Genomic DNA, 12,325 nt, shown 5'->3' with positions numbered 1-12,325 from the left:
TTTAAATCAATGTTTCAAGCAACAACAAAACAATTTAACAAAAAAAGATAAATACAAAAAATAGCCATTGATAATATCTAAACATGTATCCAAATCCAAATTTAAAAAATTTTTTTTTAATGAAAATTAATTTATGTGTGAATTATGTGCAAATTATGTCCAATGTCTTAACTACTAGGGATTGTTACATAGGGCTATACAGGCATCTAGTGGCAACACAATGATATTACAGCTAATAAATTGTGCAAAATGTTTCTCTTAACAGTCAATTTAAAAATAATGCATTCAGATTTGTGGAACTCACAATGCACTGAATCATCATAAATTAGTGTTATTACTATGACAACCAATTATAATGTGACTGGTGTCTGAAAAGTATATATATATATATATATATATATATATATATACATTTATATAGGGATTTCACCTAGGGCGTCACATTGGCTAGAAACGGCCCTGAAGCAAAGTGTATGCAGGTTGTGCACCCACCTATAGGCGCAACTCATTATTCAGCTCTAATCAGTTCAATGTTAATTCAGTTCTGTTCAATAACAGTGTTGATGTTGCAATGTTCATCAATTACAAACAAATTTGATTCCGCTATAAAGCAGCTCAAGTTTAAGTTTTGCTCTCATCCAAGCGTCAGTGTCATCATGTTGATGATATTACTAAATATTAATTTTCTACTCCAGCCGTCTGCATTTACCAACAGTCACTCACTGTCCGCGTGATGTAATTTTCATCATCAAAAGAGTCCTCGTACAACTGTGCAGGCATGAGGCCAATGTTGAGACAGAACTCGTCCATCCGCAGTCATCTGCATCTAAAGCTGAGTATACTTAGAAAGTTGTGCGCGAGACAGACGCAGAAAAAAAGTTTGCCCTGGCCTTAACACACAATAAAGGATAATATAAAGTCAATGTTATGGTGGTCTGCTTATTTATTTTTGATGTGAGAGAAACACAAGAGTACATTGGGGTCACAGTGAGGAGTGAAGAACCTGGCAAAGTCACGGACTGTTGAGAGACTGACACATACAAACATTTGCTAGCTATGAGCCTGTGTTAAAAGCAGTGAGTGTAAAAGCATTACATAAGATCAAAATAATTCTTTCCCCCTCTCCAACACACCTGTTATCAAACCTGCCTTGTAAAATTGAGATGTGTGCAGAGGTAAACACACACACATGCACACCCAGGCTCACACACACAAGAGACGCAGGGATTAATCACCCCAGCAGGTGCAAACTTCTAGAGGAATGTACAACATGCAATTTTCCTTGTATGAGGTGCTGTGAGTGTTTGTATGTGCGTGTGCGTGTCTTTCTCTCTTCACTTGTATATTTGATACACTGAGGGATTTAACCTGAGACCCAATTCCAAATAACCTAACAGTAACGCCTCTCTGGAATACAATGACATTTCTGTTTTAGGACATTGTGCTCTAAATGCATCAAGTGTGTCTGTGTGTGTTAAAGGGGAATGAGGGCTCATGGGTAGGTGCCACATGTGTTTTCCATACGTTTACATCGGAGTCTTTGTGTTAAGGCCTGTCAATACAACAACCAAGTACAAAAGACTAAATTATATTATGCGTTTTAAAGCGTTAGTAATGTATTATACACATTAATGTATCTGTCTATACTGTATATGGGTGAAACCGGTCCCATGTTACTCTGATACTATTAATATTCCAGAGACATCATTCAACATTGAATTCTACTATATACAACATTGTTCTGTGCATCTGTTCCCTTTTATGTTGGATTAAGGTTTCACCACACCTTAAAAGGAAGATACTCTCAGTGTGTTTAAATTGTTGATGCCTCTTCTCTTGTTAAGTTTGTCATCTTGTGTTGGGTTACACTACCATAAAAGAAGAAGCTCTCAGTGTGTTTCTGTATGTGTGTGTGACCTCTGCTAAGGTCCCTCTGCGAGTTTGGCAGGAAAGCATTGAGGTCACATTAAGAGGGGAAGAACCGATCCAAATAAAACACACATACATAACAACAGCAGAATTCTATCAGCATGACTCTGTCCTGACGACAAAGGACAGAACATTGGATCATGTTTACAACCACCTCCGTGCCATACACAAAACCCTTTCATGCTCCCACTTTAGCCATTCAGATCATTCTTCTGTGTTGTCAATCTCTGCTTATCTAATGCTTCTAAAAGCATGAAAAAACTGACACAAGTGCCAGCATAATATTGCCAAAGGGGCTGTTTCACTATTAAATGACTGTTTCGATTGTACCCACAGGAATATATATTAAGCCTTTGGTACATGAGGCTGTCTCAGAGCTACAGGAATACACATCTCTCATTTGCTGCATAGATTATGTCCAGCAGGTCTCAAGCCTTAAATCTAACCCACTCTCAAAACAGTTATAATAACCAAAATAATCTTAACCCTACTTCATATGGGAAATAGAAAGATTTGCATCAGAATGTTATTCATGTGTTTTACAGCATATTGCACTGTCAACCCGCAAGTGTTAAAGAGTTAACTCACCACATTTGGAATATAAGCACCATATTTTGCAGTTGAATCCTAGATCAACTGACAGGCAACTATGTCACCAGGTACACTAACCGTCAAGCATAAATTTGACAAAACATAAAATCATCAATTAATCTGCCAAGACATTGGCGGTGATATTTGTGTGCAAAACAAAATCTGAACTATCCTTTCAATAACAGTGACAAAAAGAAAACTGCCTTTAATAAATGATCTAAAATATTTTGCTTGACCTGCCATACTTTTTACTGACATCTCTATTTCGAATCCTCCATTTCACAAAAATTATGATATATACAGTATAAAGGAATTATACCCTCCATATGGTGCAGAGCTACTATGCTGACTTTAGAGGTTGCACACTGTAATATTTCCAGCATTTGTCATTTTTGTAATTGATGAGGTTATTGGTTGCTGTCGTTGACCAGTGTGTAAGTGTCTAGCTTTCTGATCTATGTCCAAAAATAATTTATTATTATGCAAAAGGGATATTTTACCCAAAAATGAAAATTGTGTAATTTAAACCCATTTATAACCTTTATGACTATCTTTCTTCAGCAAAACATATAATACTGAAAGATATAATGAGAACTCTCTCTCTCTCTCTTTGTTCTATGCATAAAGAATCATAGAGTGGAGTGCAATGATTTTTTTACCTTAATTTTTTTTAAAATATCTAATATATATATATATATATATATATACTGTATATGTTTTTTTTTTCATTTCATAGCAGAACGTCAGTCATACAAGGCATCAATTATGACAGAGTTTGTTTGAATCATTTTTAGGTGTACTATCCTTCTAAAAATATAACTGTTTAATAAGAAAATAATTTTTTTATGGACAGAAACTTATGGATAAAATTAATAAATGTCAAAATAAGCATGCTAACATGGAAATTCTTAAAAACTGCCTACAGATTTAACTTATTTTAAGTTCACATTTCATAGGCTTTTTCTTGGGACCTAATTTGATTTGTAGTAAGCTAAATTTACAACAACAAATATCTTCACAACACACAATTAAACAACTATACACACATTTTTATGAGAAGCTCCTCACAGATAAGAGGTCACCCAGACTCTGATTCCCCAGTATAATTTACATGTGCCTGATAAAAAACATCTAGCACTCAATCAATATAAAACAAAGTGTGAGGCAGTGACCTACCGCTATCCTGGGATGGAGAAAACAGTGACAGAAAGAAATAAAGAGGAGGAGGAAACACTATTTATCAAACAGCAGAGCTTATGATGGATGCTGTACAATTTCAGGCCAGCATTAACATTTATACATACTCCAGTAACAGATTTAACAACACTATTCAATAAAACACCACCAATTCCCATAAATCTACACTATAGGCTATATGTTATGGCACAGTTATGAATGTCTGTCATCTAATATTGTTCTATCACATACCTCATGGGAGATTTTAGATTTGTGACACTATAAATTCACAGAAGTCACTGAATTATTTATATAAAACAGGTAAAAATATGATGACTAAAAGCCTGTTTACACAAAGGAAGATAACTGTAACAATAACAATAAAGTTATGGTTTTCAAAATAATTCTAAATGACAGAGTCCACATTACATCTATGTTGATACTGAGTACAGAAAAGAGAAAGACAATAGGTGAATCCATGTGACCTGGGTTACTAACAGCCAAAGAGAAAGAATTATGTCCACATACAAACACAGATTAATGAGTTTGAAGGCAGTAGTCTGCACTTGCCCCATAACAGCAGGACAATAGTCCAGAAACAGTGCAGACAACTTCACCATTATATACTCACAATGACTGTCTGTGCCACTGTCAACACGAGACAAACGGCCCTAACCAGCTGACATTATTACAACTTCAGAGAGAGAAAACACAGGAGAGCATGAACAATAGGACAGACTCACAATAAGAAGAGATGCTACACCATAAGTTAATGAGACAGAGGGTGACTGTGGAAATGGACCTGGGTGAGATTAGGAATTGTAATGGAGAGTACTGGAAAAGAGATGAATGAAAGGAGGAGAGCAGGACAGGAGAGTGTTATTGATGAATCAGAGGTTGTTAATAAGAGGCAGACTGTGTGGACGAATGAATCACCCAGTAACAATGAACTGCTCCAACGATCTGCAAACAACGCAACGCATACAAATATCCGTTATCAATTGCTAGTTGTTCTCCGGTCACTCCTGTGTGTGTGTGTGTGTGTGTGTGTTCAGTCTCTGATTAGGACACTTTGCATCATTACAGTTTCCTTCAAGTTTGCTGATTAAAATCCCACTCACTATTTAAAAGTGACAAATGATTTCATAGCTCAAGCTCTGTGTGTGTTTTGGTGCAGTGTTGGGCTGAAGGGGATGCGGATGACCTTGTTAAATGCTGGGTGGGTTTTTGTGATTGGTGATCAGTGGACATTAACAGTGTTGAGCGTAACCCATTACAAGTAACGTGAGTTACATAATCAGATTTACTTTTTTCAAGTATCTAGTAAAGTAACGCATTACTTTTTAATTTACAAGAAATTTACTTTTTCAAAAAAGTAATGCCATTTACTTTGTTTTCCCATTTATTGACTGACAAGTCTCCTGTCTCCATATTGGGAGAAATCGGAAGTACAGAGGCGTTGTGTGTGCTGCGTGAACATAATGTAGTTCTAGACTAAATGTGAATGTGCATTAATTCATCCTACTCAAAAAAATAAAAAGTATTCATCAAAATGAATTAAAACAGTGAAATGCAATGAATATGATGCAAACCTGCAATAATTAAATTTGTTAAACACAAATGTATCTAATCCCATTTTATTAACTAATGTCTTTGCTGCTGACCTTTGACGATACAGTTCAACCATAATTATAAGTAAAAATTACTTTCGATAAACTAACAAATGTGCTTCATTGTTTTTCTGGGGTTTTTTTTTTTATTGCTGAAGAGTGTTGAATCTTCTTCTCCTGTTTTCTACTGTACATACATGAATTTACTTTTCCTTCAGCCTGAGGTTTATTCATTACACTTTTTGGTGTGAAAGGGCTTTTACATGTGCTATAAATAGAACATCATATATCAAAAACAATCAAGACCTGCTCCTATTTAAAAAGTAATGCGAAAGTAACACAAAAGTAACTAATAAAAAGTAACTAAGTAACTTAATTAGTTTTTTTAGGGAGTAATGCAATATTGTAATGCATTACTTTTAAAAGTAACTTTCCCCAACACTTGTCATTAATGTCTGTTAATCTCACCTGACAAAACATTTCCGCAACATAGACACGTTTAATCTGTCATATAGTCAACATCATGTGATTCATCAGAGTCTATTCAAATGTTTTTGTTTCAATCCCACCCCCCCTAAAAAAAAAATTATCTAGCTATATAGATGAGCGTCCATCTATGGCGAGCGTGATTTCACAAAGTACAACATGTTCCTGGATCAACATCCTTGTTGATCCTGGAACAACATTCCAATCAACCAATCAGAATTGAGATATAACTTTTAAGAATATATCTGCTTTAGGCTTACAATCAGAGTTAGGTGCTTCTACACCCTTGTTAATCAGTTTTCATTTCCCACTGATTTTAGGAATAAATTATGAGTAGGATTAAGTTTAGGGGTAGGGATTGGGTTAAGTCTATATTTTTGGACAATAATGTTGATCCAGGATTATCAGAAGATGTTGATCCAGGAACGTGTCTTACTTGCCAAAATCACGGTGACTGTCTCTCTATACAGTAATTACAGATAAAATAATACAGGCGCATCTCAATAAATTAGAATGTCATGGAAAAGTTCATTTAAGTAATTCAACTCAAATTGTGAAACTTGTGTATTAAATAAATTCAATGCACACAGACTGAAGTACTCTGGTTCTTTTAATTGTAATGATCTTGGCTCACATTTAACAAAAACCCACCAATTCACTCTCAACAAATTAGAATATGGTGACATGCCAATCAGCTAATCAACTCAAAACACCTGCAAAGGTTTCCTGAGCCTTCAAAATGGTCTCTCAGTTTGGTTCACGAGGCTACACAATCATGAGGAAGACTGCTGATCTGACAGTTGTCCAAAAGACAATCATTGACACCCTTCACAGGGAGGGTAAGCCACAAACAATCATTGCCAAAGAGGCTGGCTGTTCACAGAGTGCTGTATTCAAGTATGTTAACAGAAAGTTGAGTAGAAGGAAAATGTGTGGAAGAAAAAGTTTCACAACCAATCGAGAGAACTGCAGCCTTATGAGAATTGTCAAGCAAAATTGATTCAAGAATTTGAGTGAACTTCACAAGGAATGGAATAAGGCTGGGGTCAAGGCATCAAGAGCCACCACACACAGACGTGTCAAGGAATTTTCTGAACCACAGACAACATCAGAGGCGTCTTACTGGGCTGAGAAGAAGAACTGGACTGTTGCCCATTTGTCCAAATCCTCTTTTCAGATGAGAGCAAGTTTTATATTTCATTTGGAAACCAAAGTTCTTGAGTCTGGAGGAAGGGTGGAGAAGCTCATAGTCCAAGTTGCTTGAAGTCCAGTGTTAAGTTACAACAGTCTGTGATGATTTGGGGTGCAATGTCATCTGCTGGTGTTGGTCCATTGTTTTTTTTTCTGAAAACCAAAGCTTAGCTGACCAGCTTTTTGAAGATGCTGATTTCATTTTCCAGCAGGATTTGGCACCTGCCCACACTGCCAAAAGTTGGTTAAATGACCATGGTGCTGGTGTGATTGACTGTTCAGCAAACGCACCAGACCTGAACCCCAGAGAGAATCTATGTGGTATTGTCAAGAGAAAAATGACCACAAAACGCAGATGAGCTGAAGGCCACTGTCAAAGAAACCTGGGCTTCCATACCACCTCATCAGTGCCACAAACTGATCACCTCCATGCCACGCCGAATTGAGGCAGTAATTAAAGCAAAAGGAGCCCCTACCAAGTATTGAGTACATGTACAGTAAATGAACATACTTTCCAGGAGGCCAACAATTAAATTTTTTAATTAGTCTTATGAAGAATTCTAATTTGTTGAGAGTGAATTGGTGGGTTTTTGTTAAATGTAAGCCAAAATCAGCACAATTAAATGAACCAAAGACTTAAACTACTTCAGTCTGTGTGCATTGAATTTTTTTAATACACAAGTTTCACAATTTGAGTTGAATTACTGAAATAAATTAACTTTTCAAGGACATTCTAATTTACAGTATTGAGATACACCTGTATAATATAATGTAGGATTTACTTTAGGATTTAATACTTTAATTAACATTAATATTGTTATTATATTAATACTATCATTTATTGTATTATATTTATTATATAATACAGAATATTTATACTTATTACATTACATTACATTATATTAGGAACGAAAATGTAAATGTGGATTAAATCAAAATATGCCACATTTACTGATATACATCATGTAGAAATGTCTATCAATTTCACCCGTTGCACTGAAAACTAGAACTACAGAAGCAGACAGCACTCTATGTACTAAGCAGCTCTCTCTCTAGTTTTGTACTGACAGGCAAAAGCGTGCTTTTTGAGAAGCCAACACTATATAAGTGCTCTCTCTATGATCCTTTCCATCAAAAGGCAGGCAAAATCATCCAGTCACCGCTAACCTATAACAAAAGCAGAGGATGTGAGCTTTACTGCTGCAGCCCAAATTATGCTGTACATGCACCCCAAACTGACAGAAAACATTTCTTCCTTTACTGCGTCAGATACCACCAACTGCCACCATTTTTTTAAAAGTTGTAATTACCACTTGGCGTGGGGCACTTTGCAGCAGCAGATGCCACGTTACGGGACTTTGGTTTCCATGGTGATTACAGTGATTAACTTGGGATACACGTCATAAATATCCCACCCTGGTGGCACATTCACAGCTGGGTCCTAAGAAAGAATGGGACCCTCAGAAGAGTGGATTTGTGGATGACTGAATCTAGCTCAATATTTCCCAACTTTTCTTGTCTTATGTATCCACAAGTCCCATCAGCAAGGCTCAACCACCCCTTCATCAGCATTATCATTAATTTGATTAAAAATCATCATTATAATTTTTTTTTTACTATTTTACAGTAGTTTTTATTTACCTAATATTTTCTTAACATATTTTGTAATAAATTTCAGAATCAGAATAGTATTTCCCACAACTAGCTTAAGTAACTCTTATGTACGGCACCCAGAGGTCTAGTCCATAATCTGGTCCAAAATCAGCCAAAGTGAGAAATACATCCCAGGTCTCACCTGTACTTCTACATAAGCAACATATGCACAAATGCAAATATTCATAGGCAGTTCTTCAGACCGTCATTATTTCTGTTTGAAATGTGCCATGGGGAGCTCACTGTTGTATTTTAAAAATCTACATTCAATGTTCATTCAGGCCATACAAAGTATTGTACTTTGCATTAAAAAATAAAGTTTCTTTTATATATATATATATATATATATATATATGTATATATATATAATCAATTTACTGGGTAATCCCGTCCTATCTTTTAACCAGATATCCAGAGGGGTCATGAAGTCAAATACATATTACAAAATCACATTTATTCAACCAAAAACAAAAGTACTTCCTATACCTAATATTTAAAATTATATAATAAATACATTCAACTAAATATAAATATAATACTGATATTTAATAAAATGAATAAATAATTAACTCTTTTTTTCTGCATTTCACTTCTGCCTTATAATTTACTAATGTAGCTTATACTTAATATTGTGCCTCTAAAGATAAAATGCATTAGTCACTTAAATGTAAATAAATGTAAATTTCAGTTATCAATTATCCACTTTATCAAACTCTACAGAAAATTAATGAATGTATGCACATGGGGGGGCAAACTTTTGCTTTAGTAAAGTTTGCTTTATGAAAAGCTGCATTTCATATAAATGTTTTTATGTTTTTAAAATATAAGCCACCAGTCCTATGTAACCTGGCTCTTCAGTTGAATGATTATTAAACCTGGCAAATGTCTCATTGGGGTTAATTATGTAAACATATGAACCCCCCCCCCCCACACACACACACACAAACACAAACTAACAAACTAACTAACACATGGTTTCTAGAGGTGGGCAGGGGAACAGAAAGGAGGGAAAGACTGGAACCGTTCATCGTAAATGAGACTGTGATGCTTTTATGTGCGTGTGAAGGATCACAGCGTATATCAGGCTCGTTGGTGAACATAAATTAACAGGTGTTGTCAATAGCAGTACATAGACATGCAGCGAAATGATCAGAATGATTTCAAAGCGACGTGTAGCTCTGGGTCCCAGACAACATAAACTCGCTATTTCGACACACACTCTTCAGTAGAGACTAGATGATAGTTAACCTTCAAAGTCTCAAGGATCCCATTCACTCATACACACTATGATATACAGTGGAAATGTCCATTCTTAAAGGGATAGTTCACCCTAAAAATAATCATTTACTCACCCTCATGCAGTTCCAACCCTATATGACTTTCTTTCTTCTTTTGAAAATAAAAGAAGATATTTTGAACAATGTTTCAAATGTTTTTTATCCATACACTGAAAGACAATGGGGTACAAAACAACATTGAACCCCACTGACTTTTACTGTATGAAAAAAAAATAAATAAATAAATAAAAACCGGATGAATATTGTCAGAACACCTTCTTTTGTTTTCCACGGAAGAAAGAAAGCAATACACAATTTGAAGGTGGGTTAATGATTTGATTAATTTGTTAAATGCCATGCCAGAAAGAAAGAAAACCCAGAAGGGTTTAGATTTGATCTGACATACTTTCTGAATAGTCAACAATAACCCTTGACTGATACTATATTTTATATGCCATCGAAACAGCCTCATTTTTTAACTACCATGGTCTCAGAGGTCAGAGATGTAATAACTCAGAGATTACTTCTTATGTCCATGTCAATCCTGTTTGCTAAACCCTCACTGCTTGAACTCAATAGAAGTCGACAGACTTAGGCCCTGATCACACAGAAAGCATTTTTTTTTCAGGTTTGAAAACGCGAGGTGGACTGCACTGCCATTTTTTAGTTTACTTTTTTTAATTTTAGAAAATAGCAGTGAGCTGCATTTTTTTATGTTGCTAGTCAACCACAGAGTCAGCTGTCCTGTCAGTCTAATCAAGGCTTATAGTCAAATACTCTAAAATCGTTGGTTTGCTGTTAAGTAAAATGTCATATTAGCATAACTTGAAAAAAAGTAATTTTCCCAGCACGTTCCCATGTTCCCAGCAACTGTAAACTTCCGTCACCACAACGGAAGGTCCACCTCTCCATTGATTTGATTGGACAATGGAAAAATAAAACGTGAATGATGTTACATGCTTTCCTGCCTCAAAAACGCAAGGTTCAGCAGGCAGCCAAAACGCAATGCACACAGGGTACATAAACAGCATTCAAAACATTCACTTCCAATAGAAAGCAATTTTAAAAAAGGCATCTCTCACTGCAAAAAAACACATTCTGTGTGATTGGGCCTTAGAATATAGCAGAACTTCAAGTATTTCAAGCAAGACAGAAGGTTTGAAGTGTTTTGGGCAACTCACCTGGTCTTTTATCTAGTTTTCGTCCTCGACTGCCGCAAAGCCGGACTTTGGAGATGAGGATAAGGATCTGTTTCTCGCAGAGCGACTTGTTGCTCTTGGGGCAAGGCTTGCGTTTGGTGGAAATCTGCCGGTTGGCCTGGGGGTCCTTGACTTCCCTGCGCTGCCGGATCAGCGAGCTGGCAAGGGCAGCCATTTTGCTGTGCCCCACTCACCCGTAGGGCGCAGAGGGTGACAGTGGGCCACCCACCTGTCCGATCACCCAGGGCCACAGAGGACAGGAGCAGGAGTCTGTAGATGTTCAGAGTTCAGCGGGGTCTCCCACAATAACCAAGGGGAGAATGTGTCACAACTTGATAGGGAACAAAAAGGGGCTTGGTTTCAGAGGGGGTGGGGCAAAACACTTGTGAAGTTCACAATAATCGTTGTTGAGATTGTTTTTTGTATTTCAGGTCTCGTTGCACAGCATACGGACTGGACAAGTGGCACCAGATGATCCATGGAGCCGTACTGGAATTCTGGAAGATAAGTGAGCCATCACAGCACCACTATACCCTCTGTTCGACTCTAATCCCTAAAGGTCTGAGCTCCCTGGTCTCTCACTTCCCTTCCACAGTTTAGTGTGGGATTGATCTTCAAAAAATCTCACAGATCAGAATTCAGTCTTCAAGTTCAGAAAAAAGGTGTAAATTGCCCAGTCGTTTTATCCATACGGTTCCACATATCATTGCTATCCTCATAAAACGGAGATCAATGGATACATAAAACAAACTAAAATACAGATCCTACCGAGAAAAGGATCAATATCCTGAGACAAGCTTAGTGAAACTCCATTACCTGATTCCGACGTATCGCATTTATGACAGTATGACTGCAAAACAATAACAACAACAAAAACTAAAGACAGACAGACACACTAAGTAAAAGTCAAAAACTGGTGTCGTCAACCCTGGAACTCATGTCTGTGGATGATAAGATGGATAAGGATGAAAGGAATCGCAAGTTCTCTCCCTCCTCAGCCTTTCTGACATTCCCCTTTGCACCCTCTCCTCAAGCTCCCGAGAGAGTGTTTGTAAATTCCAAGGGCTTCTGCAGATAGAGGTGACATTCAAGAACGAGTGAGAGCGGAGGAGAGCGAAGGGGAGCACCAAGCCTCCCCCAGACTCCTGTAAGGCAACCAGGCAGAAAGCACTGAGGAACTCGTAGCTCCGTGTCCTTCACACCACTTGAGAGG

General features: G+C 36.9%; 1 protein-coding gene across 1 annotated transcript in view; it reads right to left on the bottom strand.

Annotated features, from left to right (window-relative positions):
• Positions 1-11,515, bottom strand: part of LOC132103217 (fibroblast growth factor 11-like) — a 57,915-nt gene extending 46,400 nt beyond the window's left edge. The window contains exon 1 of the mRNA XM_059508132.1: positions 11,095-11,515. Coding sequence (XP_059364115.1) covers positions 11,095-11,287 — 193 coding nt within the window. The 5' untranslated portion in view covers positions 11,288-11,515. The remainder of the gene's footprint in view (positions 1-11,094) is intronic.
• Positions 11,516-12,325: the final 810 nt, after the last annotated feature.

The sequence above is a fragment of the Carassius carassius genome, chromosome 2, assembly GCF_963082965.1.
Source record: "Carassius carassius chromosome 2, fCarCar2.1, whole genome shotgun sequence".
NCBI lineage: Eukaryota > Metazoa > Chordata > Actinopteri > Cypriniformes > Cyprinidae > Carassius > Carassius carassius.
Note: the sequence above shows the minus strand (reverse complement) of the source record. Positions and strands in the feature narration are given on the sequence as shown.